Source organism: Dama dama, chromosome 18 (genome assembly GCF_033118175.1).
Source record: "Dama dama isolate Ldn47 chromosome 18, ASM3311817v1, whole genome shotgun sequence".
Lineage (NCBI taxonomy): Eukaryota > Metazoa > Chordata > Mammalia > Artiodactyla > Cervidae > Dama > Dama dama.
The window spans coordinates 7,051,703-7,070,408 of NC_083698.1; the positions used below are offsets into that span (position 1 = coordinate 7,051,703).

General features: G+C 45.2%; 1 protein-coding gene across 1 annotated transcript in view; it reads right to left on the reverse strand.

Annotated features, from left to right (window-relative positions):
- The window catches only part of ABCA13 (ATP binding cassette subfamily A member 13), a 374,898-nt gene that overhangs the window by 211,834 nt on the left and 144,358 nt on the right, over positions 1-18,706 (reverse strand). Inside the window, exon 36 of the mRNA XM_061166289.1 lies at positions 380-514. Coding sequence (XP_061022272.1) covers positions 380-514 — 135 coding nt within the window. The remainder of the gene's footprint in view (positions 1-379; positions 515-18,706) is intronic.

An 18,706-nucleotide genomic window follows, 5' to 3' on the forward strand; every position in this document is an offset into this window, starting at 1 on the left:
GTGCCCACCAAGTCTCCTGGGAAGCAGGTCCACATTTGCAGGGACAGTGACAGTTTCTCTGTCATGGAGCTAGGAATAAACTAGCACCTGTGAAGCACTGAACACTCTAAAGTATGTTACCCCTCAGTAGCTGTCCACCTTTGCTTTCATTATTTACACAAATTCATGTTAGTAATGAAGCTTCATTTAGCTGAGTTACAACAGAGGCACAGAGGATGCTGTGGACAATGAGGCTAACACACGGTTCCTGCCCACATGGGATGGAAAGGAGGCCTCGGGGCAGCCACGCAGTCACAGTTACAAAGGCTCAGTTGGAGAGGAAAACCCAACCAAAGCTGACTGGAAGGAAAAATACACCTCCAACGCGCCCTTTACCCACCGTGACCATCCAGGTTCTCACTAGAGAACAGGGTAGAACTGGCCGGGCTCTGCCTTTTCACCACTAGCCCACACAAGTCCTTCCAGTAGGATGTGGTGAAGGGGAAATACCATGGTTTCCTTAAACCAAAAGTTCCTAAAAAATAAGAGGAGTTGAAATCAATTTGCTTGTCTTTCTATTTAGAAGAAGATTCTGTAGTGGAATATCTTAGCTAAATTACGATAAAAACTTACCCCATATCTTATCATGTTCGATCCACATCCCATACATGGACCAGTGGCCACAGGGCACAGAGCATCAGCCCCCAGCCTCCCTCGGCCTGGCCAGGGCCCCCTGTGACGTCCTCACATCCCCTTCCCACAAAAAGTCATCTGAGTGGGTATTAGAAGACTAAGCTGAGCCCTGAAAAATTGAGGCTTTTGAACTGTGGTGCTGGAGAAGACTCTTGAGAGTCCCTTGGACTGCAAGGAGATCCAACCAGTCCATCCTAAAGGAGATCAGTCCTGGGTGTTCACTGGAATGACTGATGCTGAAGCTGAAACTCCAATACTTTGGCCACCTCATGCGAAGAGTTGACTCACTGGAAAAGACCCTGATGCTGGGAGGGATTGGGGGCAGGAGGAGAAGGGGACGACAGAGGATGAGATGGCTAGATGGCATCACCAACTCAATGGACATGGGTTTGAGTAAACTCCGGGCGTTGGTGATGGACAGGGAGGCCTGGTGTGCTGCGATTCATGGGGTCACAAAGAGTTGGACATGGCTGAGTGACTCAACTGAACTGAACTGAACATTAAATAATTGTGAAATGTTCCCCCACCCTTCCCCCTCCTGTTTAGCTGTCACTCTTCCAGTATGTCTTTGCCATCTGCATGGATTACTAGACATGATTAAAAGCTGAAGGAATTAATCAATTAAAACCCTACAGAGAAGGATAATTTGGAGTGCTAACATTTCTATGTTAGACATACAGCCATTCTTCAAATGGATTTTCCAAATTCATTTCGTCCACTTAATAGCGACAGCCCCATTGTATGTCAAAATGAAAGGGGATTTAATTATTAATGCTTCTCCGTTTTCTTTCAACACAGTCAGACTAGCTTAAGTTTGATTGTGGTCTAAACTCCGCAAGTGATTGAGGAGATGAAGACCTCCACACAGACTGCTTCATGTTTTAGCTCTCTGACCACAGAGCGCAGAAGAGACACAGTCCCTCACACACTCCACACAAAAGATTCAAAGAGGTGACTGCAAAGAAGAGCATCGGCTCCCTTGTCTTTTGATGTGAAGGGAAATGATGGTGTTTGGTCTGGTGTTTACCACCTGTCATGGGTTGTTGGAGTCTTAGCCTTGGTACCTTGGAATGTGACTGTATTTGGAGGAAGAATCTTCAAAAAGGCGATTAAGATATAATGAGGTCATGGGGGTGGGCTCTGACCCAACAGAATACTGGTGTTCTTATAAGGGATCAGGACTCAGACACCCACAAAAGGACGGCCATGTGAGGACACAGGAGGGAAGAGAGAAAGAAGAGATGGATGCCTGGAGCCCACAGCTGTCAGAGTATAAACACCTCCTCTTTAAGTCGCAGTCTGTGTACTCTGTAATGGCACACCAGGCTGAACAGAGCACATGGAATATTCCCCAAGACCTCACATGCTAATGACCGTGCCTCATGGGGAAGAAGAGGAGCAGCAGAAGGTACTTAGGGCACCTCACAGCCTGCACTGCGCGTGCGCTATGTTCCAGGCACTGTCCAGGGTCCTGAAAACACTGTCCATGGTGGCAGGGACATCACCTGTCCTCCCCACGCGGAGGGGAGGCAGCAAGGCGGTCTGGGACAAGAGGCTGCAGAAGCCACAAAGTGAGCTGCCGGGCAGCCTCTGGGAGCACCTGCCCATCAGCCCTTTCAAACCAGCAGAGTGTCTGCCTTGGCTCCTGGACCCACTGTCTTCAACCCCCTGGTGGGGGCCTTGGGCACTTGCATGAATGACAAGTCCGTGGACATAAAAGAGAGTGAGCAACAAACCTATCAGGAAAACTAGCCTGCGATGCCAGCGGCTGCCTTCTCTCCCTCTGGCCCGTTCGAGCAGCAGTAGTTTCCTGCTGGGACCTCGCCTGGGTGACCAAGCTCAGGAGCAGCCACAGCCAGCAGAAGGGGCGCCGCCTGTTAAGACCAGGCAGGATCAGAGGCGGGGGTTAGGCACAGGCTATGAATTAGCAGAGGTGTGGTGGGGAGGCCCCTGGAGGCCTGGACGGGCATTGGGAGGAAGCTGAGAGGGCCAGGTGGGGTGCCTGAGGCCTGAGCCAGGGTCATGACTGCAGGGATGGGAAGGAGGGGGCAGAATGGGAGAGGCCATTCAGAGTTAGAAAAACAAATTAGAAGTAAATTGAATATTAATGGATGATTTGCTAATTAAACCACCCTCGCTCTGCTCTGTCTGGACTTTTAAATCCTCCTAATTAACCTATTAATCTAAGCAGACAGGGAGGGGCCAAGGCTCAGGCATCATAGAGGCCAATCAGTTCTCCCCTGCCCTTGGCTCTTGCTCCTAAAGTCACACCTGATTCTTGGGCGCCCTGCTCAGGTCACCAAGTATAATGGGAGCATTAATAGAAGCAACGGCCCTCAGTCCATCCAGAGTCTGCTCCTTGAGGGTGTAAACCGGGAGCCTGCACAGACCAGGAAGCTAATGAGCGTGTCCTCTAAACCGAGAGCGGTGCAGGAAGAAGCCAGGGATACGAGATAGGTGGGGCCAAACCCAATCCGGCTGGAGATACATAAAGAAGAGTTCATGAAACGAACTCCCAAAGAGGACCAAATGCCTGCTCATGCGCTGAGTGGAGCTTGGGGGCCCTGCAGTGGACACAGAACCCTGCTGGCAGCAGTGGCCTGTGACTGGGTCATCTGTGACTCGGGGTCTGCAGGGCATCCCCTCAGACACCGAGCCTGGGAAACGCCAGGCTGTTTCCACACCATAGCTTCATCAAAATAAAACAAGAAAATGCAGAGAAAGCACTTGTGTGGGGGTGCACACACGTGTGTGTGAGACAGAAAGTGGCCACCCACCCCCCCAAGCCGGGGAGACCCTCCTACCCAGGGAGACTGTCACGCAGTGACTGTCCTGATCCCCAAGCGCCTCAGTGGCACGTCCCTGGTGGTTCATTGATAAAGAATCCGCCTGCAATGCAGGAGATGCAGGTTCAATCCCTGGGTCAGGACGATCCCCTGGAGGAGGAAATGGCAAGCCACTCCAGTATGGCAAGAGCCTGGAGAATCCCATGGACAGAGGAGCCTGGTGGGCTACAGTCCACGGGGTCACAGAGTCGGAAACAACTGAAGTATCCCATGGACAGAGGAGCCTGGTGGGCTACAGTCCACGGGGTCACAAAGAGTCGGAAACAACTGAAGTATCCCATGGACAGAGGAGCCTGGTGGGCTACAGTCCACGGGGTCACAGAGTCGGAAACAACTGAAGCATCCCATGGACAGAGGAGCCTGGTGGGCTACAGTCTACGGGGTCACAAAGAGTCGGAAACAACTGAAGCATCCCATGGACAGAGGAGCCTGGTGGGCTACAGTCCACGGGGTCACAAAGAGTTGGAAACAACTGAAGTATCTGATGGACAGAGGAGCCTGGTGGGCTACAGTCCACGGGGTCACAAGGAGTCAGACACGACTGAAGTCCTGAGCACCAAGTGCCTGGGAGCCCTCCAGGGAGTCCTGGGTGTGTGGGAAGGGGTTCTTTAGGTTGGCAGAGTGGACGGGTGTTTTTAAACATGGGCTTCACATTAAAAAGAATTCATTTGAACCAGTCCTAATGAGATGGATGAAGCTGGAGCCCCTTATACAGAGTGAAGTAAGCCAGAAAGACAAAGAACATTACAGCATACTAACACATATAAATGGAATTTAGAAAGATGGTAATGATAACCCTATATGCAAAACAGAAAAAGAGACACAGAAATACAGAACAGACTTTTGAACTCTGTGGGAGAAGGCGAGGGTGGGATGTTTCGAGAGGAATCGGGTGGAGAGGGAGGTGGGAGCGGGGATTGGGATGGGGAAGACGTGTAAATCCATGGCTGATTCATATCAATGTATGACAAAACCCACTGAAAAAATAAATAAATAAATAAACATGGGCTTCATTATTATTCAGGCACAGTGAGGCCAGCAGAGTCCGGTCAACCCCATTCTCAAGAGGAGGGACAAGCCATACCCGCAGGGCCTCCTGCGGAAGCACCAGAGCAGGGCAGGAAGCAGAGGAAGCCAGGGGAATCATGGACAATAGTTTGTACTGTGGCTTCCCTGGAAGGAATGGGTGAGTGGGCTTAGGACCAGTTGATCTGGGTAGTGCCCGTGGGCCCTGGGCACAGGGCTCCCCCTGATTGTCTGTTCCTGGCCTTGGGTGCTAAGGGCAGGGGACAGTGGCCAGAGGGTGGAAACATGTAGCAGAGGCTGGGGTATGGCCCAGATCTCCTGTGTTAGTGTGAAAGGCATGCTCATGGGCAAAGCCTTCACTGTCTCCAGGGATTCATCTGCGGGGCAAAAGGGGCCCCGGCCCCTGCAGTCCCTCCAGGGTCAGGAAAGCCCCAGCACATCACATTAGCAGGAATTTATATTTATTTTAGAAATAAAAAGGCCTGATGAACAGATCAATGAGCAGGGACTACACAAGTCCCCTCCAGTGGGCAGGCACCTAGATGGCAGGTATCCTACAGAGGGAAGACCTGTCCCTGACCTGCGTGCTGTGAGACCACCACACACACTCATAGAGGGGACAAGCCCTTGTTCCTGGGAGTGCAGGACACAAAAAGCCAGAGTTTCCGTGCAGTTTCCTTACACACTGAATTCTCCGGGAATGCAACCGCCTTAACGCCCAGTGAACGATGATCGGATGGGGAAGCTGTGCATCATTGCAGGAAAGCCCATCATGAGTGTGACAACAACTTGCGGCCAGTCTGCAGAGCAGCATGACTGTGGCCACAGCTTAGCACAGGACCCACAGACACAGACAAGAGAGCCGAGAGGCTTCTCACACACTCAGAACCAAAGTGCTTATGGCAGCAGTTTTATGCATGCACTAAATCTCACCCATAAGGGTTTTCTGGAAACTGTTTTGCATTATTATCATTATATGTGTATATATAAGCATTATAGTACAACAATAAGAAATCCATTGTGTAAAACTACACATTAAAATGATTCATATGGAGGCTTCCTATTAGATTTCAATCTCAGTCTGACGCTGTTCTCAGGTATTCACCCCGTCTTCTCCTCAAACTCTCTTTATTACTGTTCTTTTGTCCCACCCACCCTCCATTTCCTGTCACTGGCAACAGAATATGATACCTAAAATCTAAAAACCTGGAGTTTGAATGGAGGCTCTGACACAGGGTGAAATTATAAGACAGATGTATCTGCTGCTTCATCATTACCAGTCCTGTTAAATGACCTAGGGAATTATCCGATGGTACACTGTTAAATAAGACCCAGATCATTTACCAAAATAGCATTCTTTCATCCACTCCATTTGTGTCGAATTTTTCCTTTCACATTTTTCCTATTTTAATTAATGTTATTTCCATATTTTTTTATCATATACAAACAAGTCTTATTTGGTATTCCTTACCTTAGTATTAGCTTTATTTTAGTCTCTATCTTTATCTCCTCTCATATATTTCTTCTACTTTTAGTACCAATGCTTTCTGATCATTTTCCTTCCCTTAAATAAAAATTTACGCCAAGCATCTGAGTATCTACCTCATTTTGTGTTTTAATAAAGTCTTGGTTGACCATTGAGAATTCATATATTATTTCATTATGAATTGCTTTCTCTTTTATATTACAGTTAAGACATTACACTAATTTTTTAAATCACCTGCAAGAATCATATATGTACGCAGGTAGGCTTTACTATCTGTGTCTTTCATCTTATGAGAGTCAACGGTGTGTTACAAAATATTTGTCTTAAAATATTGTCTTAAAAGGAGAGTGCTGAACAACACTGGAAGTGTCACTTGTCACTCATTTGAAACCATCTGTCACCATGGACTTGATGCCCTTTAGAAATCCTTCTAGTTCTATCATTATTGTATCCTGTTTAAGTAGAGAGGCTTTGAAAATTATAGAACAATAAAATTTATTCACCTCCCTGCCCACCAAAAAAAAGTGTGCTGAGTCAGAGACTGCCTAGAAACTGTAATCAGTACTGATGGATCTGAGAGTCCACTGATATTTTCTAGCAATTTCATTTTTTGTTATTATTGGCAGATTTCATCAAAGTTGAAAATAAATACTCTGTGTTATTTAAGGGTACATAAATTACCAATTACAGGTGTTCTTTTAACTTCAGAAATGAAGAATCAAGGAATTTCATGATTTAAAAAAAGGGAAAAAAAATTAAAAAAGGAAAAATATTTATTGTCATCTCTGGTAAACTCTGTGTCTTTTTATTTTTATATCATGTTACAAAGATCTTGGGAGTTTTGATCTTTTATTTTGAAACAGACTTTGGTCTTCTTCCTAACTAGCCGGTAGTTCAGCCACAAAGCGAAGTACAAAAACCCACTCAAATTCTCCACACAAAATGCAGAGAGGAGTATTCCTCATGCAAAGGTTGCTTCCAGGTTCTCTGCCTTCACTCCCCTTTGTGAGGAGTAGAGTCTGACCTGGAGGGAATCCCACGCATATCCAGGTTACAGACCCCGCAAGACCTGCAGGCAGAGTGGAGGTGTCCCCTGCGTGGGGGAGCATGGGGGTCTGATTCGGGGGTGAGGTTCTGCCCTGGTCAGAGGTGGGAGGACAGAGTTGATTTGGCGCTCACGTTACTGGCGGAAGTTAAGGGGCAGAAATGCACCAGGAGAGGAGCGGGCAGCAGGCCTGGCACCTGGATACAGTGGGCTGTTGCTGCAGACACAGCAGAGGAGCCGGGAGACACATGGGCCTTAGCGGAGCAGCAAGAGAGGAGCCAGAGGCATGGGCTCCCCAACCCAGAGTGGCCCTCATGACCGTGCTCTTTCCAAAAGATAAGCAACTTGGGCTTTTAGGTCTCCTGGTCACTTAAGGAAAGTGACTTTTCCTTCCCCTCTGAGCCCCAAGTTGACCTTATTTACCTTTTAGAAAAAAATCAAACACTCTCTGAAAATCACCAGCTTGGCTGATCTGCTGACTCACACAAGAAGGGATGACTCAGCACTTCCTCCCTCCTGAGAAATTCCTGCCACCTCTCAGCCTTTATGAGCTGACTTCCCCTCCTCCAGGAGTCCGCCCTCGCTTCCTTTTCTTCCCCTTAAACATGCTTTAGAAAGTGGGATTTCTGAGCACCAAACACCTCCCTCAAGGGTTCAGTTTCTTCTTTCAGCTACTATAAAGTATCTAACATGAAATGTACCACCTGAACCAAGTTTAAGCAAACAATTCAGGAATGTGAAGGTCATCACACTGTTGTGCAGCCACCTCCAAAGCTACCTTCATCCTGTACTATCCAAACCCCCGCCTCCCGCTCCTCCACCCCTAGTGAGCCCCGTTCTACCTTCTATTAATATCGGATGGCTTGGCAGTTGTGTCACTCAGCAATCTCCAGAGCAACAGAATCCAGTAGAGGGGTGTGTGTGTGTGTGTGTGAGTGTCTACCTGTGTACAGACAGACAGATAGAAAGAAGTTTACCATGAGAGCTTGGGTCATGCAATCATGAAGGCTGAGAAGTCCCACAACCTGCTCTCTGCAAGCTGGAGGCCCAGGACAGTGACTTGTGCAGTTCTAGTTCAAACCCAAAGACCTGAGAACTGGGGGTGGGGAATGCTGCCAGTCCAAGTCTAGGTCTGAGTCTGAAGGCCCACGAAGCAGGCACACCGTGTCCAATCACAGGGGAAGATCCTGTGTCTTTCTGTTCTATCCAGAGCCAAGGCAAACCCAGCAGATCTCATCACCCATGACATGGCACGTCATCGTCTTTCTAAAGACACTGCCTCCTGCCTGCTCACAGGATATCCACGATTCACTCATAGCTCTGTTTGTCTGGGGCTCCCTGGAGGCTCACACAGTAAGGAATCTGCCTGCAATGCAGGAGACCGGGTTCGATCCCTGGGTTGGGAAGGTCCCCTGGAGAAGGGAATGGCAACCCACTCCAGTATTCTTGCCTAGAGAATTCCATGGACAAAGAAGCCTGGGAGGCTACATTCCATGGGGTCACAGAGTTGGACAGGACTAACACTTTCACTTTTTTTTCCTGTTATTTTAGTTCCTTCCAGGAGAAACAGAACCAAGTCACCCACACTTAAGAAGAATAGGAAGAAATAGTTTTTCATCACCAAAACCACTGAAGTAAATTCTTTCAGCCACATTCCCAAAACATGTCTCTCTCCTTTCTATGTTGCCTTTCGCACCACCACTTCTCCAAAAATGTTTGCTTTCTTTTCCTCTTATTAAATTATTTAGCATGTTAAGAGAACAAAAAAGAAAATATAGGCAGTTTTTACAATTTATCTTCTGCATTAATTACTGTAATTTTTATCATACAGAAGAAAAACTGTCTCCTATGTATTTGCAAATTTATACTTCTGTATGCTCATTAAAGTTTTTTATAAATTCGCTAAATATAGACTTTACTTTCTAATAAATGGTTCAAGTTATTTGCAAGGATATTCACTGAGATATATGTTTTTAAAATTTGACTCGAGAATTTCAATTTCCATATACTCATTAAATAGCTTTTATAACTTTGAAAAGCATAATTTTCATTTGGATTTTTGAAATACTAATTTAAATTCTTATAATAGAAACTGGTGATTTTTTTGTTTTTTGTGTTTAACTTTTCACTTTATATTGGAGTATAGCTGATAAACAGCGTTGTGATAGTCTCAGATGGACAGCAAAGAAACCCAACCACAGACAGACACGTACCCATTCTCCCACAAGTTCCCCTCCCATCCAGGCCGCCACAGAACACGGAGCAGAGTTCCCTGTGCTACACAGTAGGTCCTTGTTGGTTATCCATTTTGAATACGGCAGTGTGTACATGTCCATCCCAAGCTCCGTAACTATCCCTTCCAACAAACCATTTTTCCTGCCCCAGCAACCATAAGTTCATTATTATGGTTCATTCTGTGAGAAACTAGAGAGTTTCATCATTTATGTCCTTGGCATTATGGTGCAAAAGGCTTTCCCTCTCTTTAAAACCATACTTTTCCTATTTGTTCATTATTTTAATGATATCGCTTTTGATGAATTTATGAATGAGTAATATTTTTTCTCCCTAGTGGATTGACTGAATTATATATCCTTTCTCTTTCATTAAAAATGCCAACTTTGATTCAAGGTCAGCATCAAGGGGCATAAGATGCCCTCTTCATCTCCCTACTTCAATCTACAACTAGTAAAACATCCATGACTCAGCAGAGGTTCCTCTGCCCACCACACCAGGGCCCCGGAGAGACCCCACACCTGTGTGTCTGAAGGTGGGTGGACTGGAACATAGAGAGGAGGCAGGATTAGCAGAGCAGCGGAGGTGGGGCTGCACTCCCCAACTGGGGACGCTCCCTGAGGTCAGGTTACCAAAACCCATGGTGACATGGCATCAGAGACAAGATGACACTTACCCAGACACCGACCCTAAAGTCACGTGAGTCAGTGCCTGACTGACATGCTGCTGTCGCTGTCCAGTCCCTCAGCCACGCCGGCCCTGCGACCCCACGGACCGCAGCACACCGGGCTCCTGGGTCCTTCACAGCCCCTTCCCACTGGGGCCGCAGCAGCGGATGCTGAAGCCCCAGGCGGAGAGCCACAGCCGCAGGGGCGTGGTGCCCAGGACCCCGACTTCCAGCACGGAGGTGCCCACAGCCACGGGGAGGAGGCCGACAACCCCAGCCCCTCCAGCTGCCCCACGCCCTGCCCGAGGCAACGGCACGCACGGAGCAACTGGGCAACCCCAGACGCAGGGAGCCGCCAGCCACCCAGCTCGTTCCCGCTCCAACTCTCCCTACCAGGACGCAGTGACCCGACCCAGGCGACCCCCATCACGGCGGCGGGGGCGCACTCCATCCCAATGCCCCCTCAGCAGCAATGCCCGTGGCAGCAGGGACCCAGGATCCCAGAGACACACGGAGCGACAACAGAAACGCTGAGTCTCAAGTGCAGCCAGAGGCCCCTCAGGGAAGAGACCCCAAAAAACTTGGGTTACAGCGCCACCTATGGAAAACCAGGGGGAAAAGGCCTCTAGTCATCAACCTGCCCAACTCAGAATCAAAGTAAAAAAAGCTCTACTGGAATGAGAAAGGTGTTTACTACTTCAAATGTACCAGCAGAAGAGAAATTCATCTAGCTTCACACACACAAAAAGAAAAAACATGATAGCATGGTATCACAGAGACAAAAATGACAATTCTTCAGAAATCAAACTTAAAGAATTTAGTAATCTGATTTGTTGTTGTTGTCATTCAATCCCTCAGTCGTGTCTGACTCTTTGCGACTCCATGGACTACAGCACACCAGGCTCCTCTGTTCTTCACTATCTCCTGGAGTTTGTCCACTGAGTCAGCAATGATATCTAATCATCTCATTGTCAGTTAACCCTTCCTCTTTTGCCTTCAATCTTTCCCAGAATCAGGGTCTTTTCCAATAAGGCAGCTCTTCGTATCAGGTGGCCAAAGTGTTGGATCTTCAGCTTCACCATGGGTCCTCCCAGTGAATATTCAGGACTGATTTCCTTTAGGATTGACTGGACTCTCCAGAGTCTTCTCATTCAAAACATCAATTCTTCGGCGATCAACTTTCTTTATGGTCCAACTCTCACATCCATACACGGCTACTGGAAAAACCATATGGGCCTTTGTTGGCAAACTATGTGGGCCTTTGTTGGCAAAGTGACGTCTCTGCTTTTTAATCGCTGTCTAAGTTTGTCACTGCTTTCCTTCCAGGGAGCAAGCATCTTTTAATTTTATGGCTGCAGTCACCGTCCACAGTGACTTTGGAGCCCAAGAAAATAAAATCTGTCACTGGTTCCACTTTTTCCCCTTCTATTTGCCATGAAGTGATGGGACTGGATGTCATGATCTTAGTTTTTTAATGGTGAGTTCCAAGCCAGCTTGAATCACCTCTCAGGAAGCACAGCCTTGTTGTGGTAAAGAGGCTTACATAACTCAACGAATCTATGAGCCATGCCATGCAGGGCCACCTAAGACAGACAGGTCACAGTGAAGAGTTCTGACAAAACATGGTCCACTGGAGGAGGAAATGACAACCAACTCCAATATTCCTGCCTGGAGAACCCCATGACCAGTATGAAAAGAAAAAAGACATGACACAAGAAAGATGAGCACCCCTCTCCCCCTAGGTCAGAAGGTGTCCAATATGCTGCTGGGGAAGAGGAAAGGGCAATTACTAATAGCTCCAGAAAGAATGAAGTGGCTGGGCCAAAGAGGAAATGACAGATGTGGATGTATCTGATCTAACTGATAGAGAATTCAAGATAGCTGTCAAGAAGAAAATTAATGAGCTTTAAGAAAACTCAGAAAGGCAGTTCAATGAGCTTAGGAATAAAATTTAATGACTATAAGTAATACTTTGCCAAAGAGACTGAAACTCTAAACAAGAACCAAACAGAAATTGTGGAGTAAGAAATTCAGTCAATATGATGAAGCACAAAGCAGAGCAAATGAAGAGAGAATACTGAGCCCAAAGATGAAAGTCTGGGAATGATTCAGGTAGAAGAGGAGAGAAACTATGATTTTTTAAAAATTAAAAAATGCTAGAAGAACTATCCAACTCCACCAGGAAAGGCACGTGAGGGTAATGTGTAACCCAGAAAGATGAGAGAGAGAGGAGGGAACAGAGTGTTTAGTTAAGGAAACAATGACTGAGAATGTCCCAAACCCAGGGAAGGACCTGGGTACATGAGTCTATAAAGCTACAATAATTACCTCAGCACAAAAACACCTTATCACAGTATGTGAACGCTGTCAAAAATGACAAAGAAAGAATTTTTAAAGCAGCCAGGGTTCTAAAAAAAGGCAGTAACATGCAAAGGAATCCACATTAGGCTATCAGCAGATTTCTCATCAGAAACTACAGGCAAGAAGAGAGCAGAATATCAGAGTCAAAGATTAAAAGATGAAAACTAACTCTCAGCCAAGGATACTCTGTCCAGCAAAGTTATCCTTCAGATACAAAAGAGAAATAAAATCTTCCCAGACAAACTGTGAGAGCTCATCAGCACTAGACCTGCCTTGCAAGAGAAGTTGAAAGAAGCATTTCTATCTGAATCAAAAAGGCAAACGTACACAAGACTTTGAGTAAGGTAGACAGTAAGCAGACAGAATCAGAGGAGTGAAACTCTGGGAATTCCCTGGCGGTCCAGTGGTTAAGACTCGGAGCTCCCAATGTAGAGGGCTCAGATTTGATCCCTGGTTGGTTAGGGAACTAACATCCCACGTGCCATGCAGTGCACAGTTAAAAAAAAGAAAAAAAGAAAGAAAAGTGAAATTGTATAAGAACAGACTGTTAAAATATTATAGAATAAAAGTTTTTGAAATGCAGTAAAAATAACTAATTTGGTCACAAACTCACAACATAATGAGGGATAATTTGAGAAGACAAAACATAAATGGGAAAGAGGGAAAGGATAGAACCCATATAAGCAAATGAAGTTAAGATGAAAAATATCATCATTAAAAGGACTATATTATCTATGATATATTTTACACAAAATTTATAGTAACACAAAACATACATCTAAAAGAGGTACATAAAACATAAAAAGGAGGAAACTGAGGAAACATCATAGGAAATCACCTAGCTCAAATGGCAGACACCAACATGTGGAAAAGACATAACGGAGATACAGAACAACCAAAACACAAAAGATAAACTGACAGCACCATGTCCTCACGTATTAATAATCACTCTAAATGTAAACAGACTGAACTGACAAATCAAAAGACACAGGGTGTCTGGATGGAATATAAAATGAGACCCAACCACATGCTGCTTCCAGGAGATTCATCTCAGCTCCATAAACAAAAACAGGCTCAAAGTGAACAGGTGGAAGATGATACTCTGAGTAGATGGAAACCAAAAGAAAGTGGGGTGGCTATGCTTACACAGACAAAACAGACTTCAAGCCAAACAAGGTAACAAAAGACAAAGATGGATATTATGTCATGATAAAAGGGACAAGTCATCAAGAAGTTTTAACACTCATTTTTTTAAAGGGAAGATATAACACTTATCAACATATATGCACCTAACATAGGAGCATCAAAATATATAAAGTAACAATTAACAGACCTAAAGACAGCAAACTTAACATTCGACTTACATCCATTAATAGATCAGCCAGACATAAAATCAACAAAGAACAGCAGGCTTAAATGAAACATTAGATTAGATGGATTTAATAGACTTACACAGAACATTCCATCCAAATGCAGAAGAATACACATTCTTCCCAGATGCTCTTGGAGCTTTCTCAAGAATAAATTGTATGTTGGGACACAGAACAAATCTCAGTAAATTTAAGAAGACTGAAATCATATCTTCAAGCATCTTTTCCAAACACAATGATATGAAACTAGAGCTTAACTACAAGAAGGAAGCTGGAAGAATCACAAATTTATGGAGACTAAAGAGGATGCTAGTGGACAGCTATTGGGTTTGTAACCACACAGGGCCCTATGGAGTCTTCCCAGGACAGATCCCCTCTGCTACCACTACCACGCTCTCCCCTTGCCTCTTACTGTAGAAAAACGTTGACCTTCCCTGCATTCCAAAGAATAAATTTAACCAGAGAAGTGAAAAAATGCAGAAACAAAGGGAAATGGTCAAGCAAGACAAAATAATAATTGTTTAGCCATGAAACAAAGTCAAAGGGCATTTAGTTCCTCCTCAAGGACTATATTCTGAGCCACATCCTTTGAGCTGTTTTGCAGATACCAAAACTCCCACCAGGTGGGAGAAGTTAACTGTATGCTGCCCAAAAGCACATGGACCCCAGACTAGTTGGAACCCGAAGGTTGACAATGTTGACTCCTAATTACCTCACTATCAACCAATCAGAAGAATGTCCATGAGTTGAACGCACATATAGCAACCCTCTCCCTCACTCTTCTTTAAAAACCTTTCCCTGAAAGCCTTTGGGGAGTTCAAAGCTTGGAGGCATTAGCTGCCTGGATTCCTTGCTTGGTGTCTGCAATAAAGGCTGCACTTTCCTTCCCCACAACTCAGGGTCAATAGATTGGCCTTACTGAGCACAAGCAAGTTCAGTTCAGTAGCAAGTCAATAAAGCAATTAAATGAGAAATCAAGAAATACCTGAAGAGAAATGATTGTATGCATAACAAAATCTATGGGGTTCAGCAAAAGTGGTATTAAAAGGAAAGTTTACAGCAATACAAACCTACTTCAAGAAACAAGAAAAATCTCAAACAATCTAACCTTAAACCTAAGTGAAAAAACTGAAGGTGTTAGTCGCTCTGATTCTTTGTGATGCCATGGACTGTAGCCCGCCAGGCTCTTCTGTCCATGGAATTCCCCAGGCAAGAATATTGGAGTGGGTTGCCATTCCCTTCTCCAGGGGATCTTCCCAACCAAAGGGTTGAACCTGAGTCTCCTATACTGCAGGCGATTCTTTACTGCCCGAGCCACTTGGGAAGCCCTAGCCTTTAACCTTAAACCTAAAGGAACCAGAAAAAGAAGACCGAGCAAAGCTGGAAGTCAGTATAAAGGAGGATATAATTAAAAATCAGAAATAAATAGAGACTAAGAAGACTATAGAAAGGATTGATGAAACCAAGAGCTGGTTCTCTGAAAAGAAAAACAAAATTGACATACCTTCAGCTAGACACACTAAGAAAAAAGAGGGCTCAGATGAACAAAGTCAGAAACAAAAGACAGAAAATTACGGTGGATGCCACAGAGAGACAAAGAATTACAAGGGGATACCATGGAGAACTATACACCAAAAACTGGACAACCCAGAAGAAAGAGACACATCCTTAGGATCACACTGCTCTCGGAGACCGAAATGTGAAGAAACAGAACATTTGAAGAGGACTCCCCTGGTGGCCCAGTGGTTAAGAACCCGCTTGCCAATGCCACAGAGCAACTAACCCCATCTGTCAAAACTGCTGAGCCCACGTGCTGCAACTGCTGAAGCCTCTGCAGCTAGAGCCCGTGGTCCACAACAAGAGAGCCCACCACAGTGAGAAGCCTGAGCACCGCAACAAGAGAGGAGCTCCCCTCACCTCCACTGGAGAAAGCCCATGTGCACAAAGACCCAGGGCAGCCAAAGTAAACTAATGGATTAAATTTAATTTTAAAGAAAAAATCTGAATAGACTGATCACTAGAAGGAGACTGAAATAGTAATAAAAACATCCCCCCTCCAAACGAAAGTCCAAGACCAGTAGCTTCACAGGTAAATTCTACCAAACATTCAAAGAGTCAATACTTACTCTTCTCAAACTCTTTCAAAATATTGAAAAGGAGGGAATGCTTCCAAATTAATTTTACCAGGCCAACATTACCCTGAGAGCAAACCTGATATGCCATATGAACAAAATGAAGGATAAAAATCATATGATAACCTCAATAGATACAGAAAAAGCATCTGACAGGACATGACATGCATTTATGATTTAAAAAAAAAAATCTCAAAAAATGGGTACAGAAGGAGGGTACCTCAACATAATAAAGGTCATATATGACAAACCCACAGATAACATTATACTGGTGGAAAACTGAAAGCTATCCCTTTAAGAGCAGGAATGAGGATATCCACTCATATATGACAAGAGGTTAACATTAAAATATACTATTAACATACAACTCAATATCAAAGAAAATAATGTGATAAAAAACTAGGTGGAGGCTCTAAATAGACATTTTTCAAAAAAAGACATTGAGAAGGCCAACAGGCACAGGAAAGATGTTCAGTATCAGTAGTTATTAGGAGAGAAAAATGAAAAGCACAGTATTACCTCATGCCCAGTTAGAAAGGCTGTGATCAAAAAGACAGGAAATAACCAGGATGTGGAGAAGAGAACTTTCTACACTGTTAGTCAAATGTAGATTGGTACAGCCACTATGGAAAACAGCATGGGAATTCCTCAAAAACTTAAGGCTAGAACTACCATATGACCCAGCAATTCCACTTCTGGATATTTATCCGAAGAATGTGAAAACACGAATTTGAAACAGTGTAAGCACATGTATTTCCACCACAGCACTATTTGCAACAGCTGAGATACGGAAATGATCTAAGTGCCCAGAGTAAATTATTACATACAAATGGGTTGGTTACTGAACTTTTCAATATATTCCACTGCTTTATTATTGCATGAGTGACTCCATTGTTTTAATCCTTGTCAAATATGGAGGTTTTACATAATTATCAGACACCAGTCCCTCTTATCATTTTCAGTAAATTTTGATATTTGTTGTCAAGTCATATTTTAGCTATCTTTAGAAACATTTCATCAATTAAAAACAAATCCCTTGTAACAGTATTTTTAATTTAAATGATCTATGTAAGTTTCATTATTTTACATTGACATGTTTCATAGTAAATGTTATATAATTTAAAATTATATAAATTTATACATCAGCTTGGGAAAAAATCAACATATTCATGACAAGCAGCCACGTTGAGGAATGTGGCATTTCTTTCTGTTCATTCAAACCTATTTAAAATATTTAGTTTGATATACATTCTCCTCTCCATTGGATTCACACTGATATTTATTTCAATGCTACTTTCCCCACTGCAGTCTCTATTTACTGACAACAGTCAGGCATTGATGTTCACGGATGCGTATTTGTGATCAGTCATCTGACGGGCCTGTTTTCACCTGATTCTCACGCTGAGCTAGGGACACCATGGTTTTCTCTATCTTCTCCACTGGCTCTGATTCTCCATTTCCCACAGCTGGAACCTGTGTCTCCCAGCTTATCCCCGTCACAGCGAGCAAGTAGGGGCAGGCAGACAGCTGGGGGGCAGAGCAGAGACACACAGCCGCCCCTCCCTCTCCTGCTCCGCCCCGTCTCAGGTGCCCCCGGAGCATCCTCAGGCCCCGCGCCCGAGCCCACACGTGTGGCGGAGGTCCCCGACACCCAGGACAGGCAGACAGAGGCACACCCCTCCAGTGTGCTGGCCCCTTGTGGCACCTGCTCCAAGCCTGCCCTGCCCGTCCCACAGAAGCACAGCAGGGCTTCTGGGCCCCAGATGCCCCTCTCACATCGCAGCATCCACAAGAATTATCACCAGCTCGAAAGCCTGTCCTCTGCACTTTCCCCACGGCCACTGCCTCCCCGCTTTCAGATTTTACCCAGTCCCTCCCCAGAGCCTCCCCAGACTTGCGGGATGGTCCCGGCCAGGCCAGCTCCCTCTGGTCACTCTGTCTTCTGAATGTGTCTCTGTCTCTCTCCCTCTTCCCGAGCAGGACCCCAGGCTCACTCACAGGTGACGCCTCTGAAGTCCCTGTCTGACCAGTCTCCAGTCCTTCGGCCACGGGTCTGGACAGAAGCACCTTCCCATGTAAGACTCGGGCTTCCTCCACTGGAAAGTCCCAGTGGGAACTGGGGGACAAGCCCTAGCGGAGCATCACAAGCCCCTTTGCCTCACTGGAGTATATGAAAATTAGAACCCGGGACCCTCAAGCCTCAGGGCCCTCGGGCTAAGGAAAATCTCAGCTTCTTCTGGATCCATGGACGGATCTGATGATAATCTTCACGTGGACAAGGGCAACACGATTCCCTGGTCTTTACACTCCTGGAATTCTTTTCTTTTTCTGTGGACACCAAGACATCTGCCATTTTGCATCTAAATACAGCTTTTTTAAATTATTATTTTGTGTGCCATGTGCCGAGCCGTTACTTTGAAAATCCAGGTTTTTCTCATTGAAACATGATGGTTCCTCTTCTTCCCCTGGATCTGTGTGGGGGTGGGAGCCTGGGGTTCACAGGCTGCCTGATCCATCACTTTCCCGGCACCATCTGGGCACATCACTGTCCTGACTGCATGGCCACTCCTCTGCACCACTTCTTGTGCATTTCAAACCGACATCCCACCATCTTCTGCAACATCCCTCATGGTTAACCAGCTTCCTGGTAATATCCAGCCTTTTCCAGCTTCCCTTCACCTTGGCCTCCTCAGTTAAATTTTTCTCTCATTTCCTAGATCCACCTTTTCTTAAATTTTATTCAAATATCACGACAGTGCAATCTAAATTTTTCCAGAATAAATCACATTTCTAAATTATGCTCTCTCTACCTCTTGGGCATCACTTTTCCTGCTCATATGTAAAATAATCTTTCCAATGACCCATTTCA